General features: G+C 71.0%; 1 protein-coding gene across 1 annotated transcript in view; it reads right to left on the minus strand.

The window, feature by feature from the left end:
• Window positions 1-496, minus strand: part of ZBTB16 (zinc finger and BTB domain containing 16) — a 184,092-nt gene that overhangs the window by 182,550 nt on the left and 1,046 nt on the right. The window contains exon 2 of the mRNA XM_077780522.1: window positions 126-496. This exon is cut by the window's right edge and continues 22 nt beyond it. Coding sequence (XP_077636648.1) covers window positions 126-496 — 371 coding nt within the window. The remainder of the gene's footprint in view (window positions 1-125) is intronic.

The following is a 496-nucleotide window of genomic DNA, read 5'->3' on the forward strand; positions in this document are numbered from 1 at the left end:
CTGTTCACAAAGAGCAGGGAGGACAGGGGAGCCGGGCCCCGGGGAGTAGCTGCACGCAGAGGCAGGGTGTCAGGAGCCAGCAGCCCGGGGCCGGGCTGTGGGGCGCGGGGCTGCGAGGGCCCTACCTGTGCTGCTCCACTGCCTCGTTGTCCGGAAGCTCCACCCCACACACGCCGCACTGCTCCCCGATGCTCCGGCTCTCCGACTTCATGCCCACCGCCAGCTCGCCCAGCTTGCTGAACAGCTCCCTCTGGATGAAGCCCTGGGGCAGCAGCCCCCCGTAGGTGCTGAAGTCCATGGACACGGCCAGGGCGGGCTGCACGTGGAGGCCAGGAGTCACTGAAGACGGCACGCTCAGCACGGCGTCGGCCTTGTGATTGGGCAACACAGAATAGATGCCCAGAGGCTTCTCAGCCGGGGGCGCAGGGGGCTCGGGGGGACCCGGGGGGCCCTGGGCAGCCTCGGCCGGGGGCGGCAGCGGCTCGGGGCCCTCCTC

This window comes from Crocuta crocuta, unplaced genomic scaffold, assembly GCF_008692635.1.
Source record: "Crocuta crocuta isolate KB4526 unplaced genomic scaffold, BGI_CrCroc_1.0 scaffold374, whole genome shotgun sequence".
NCBI classification, from domain to species: Eukaryota; Metazoa; Chordata; class Mammalia; order Carnivora; family Hyaenidae; genus Crocuta; species Crocuta crocuta.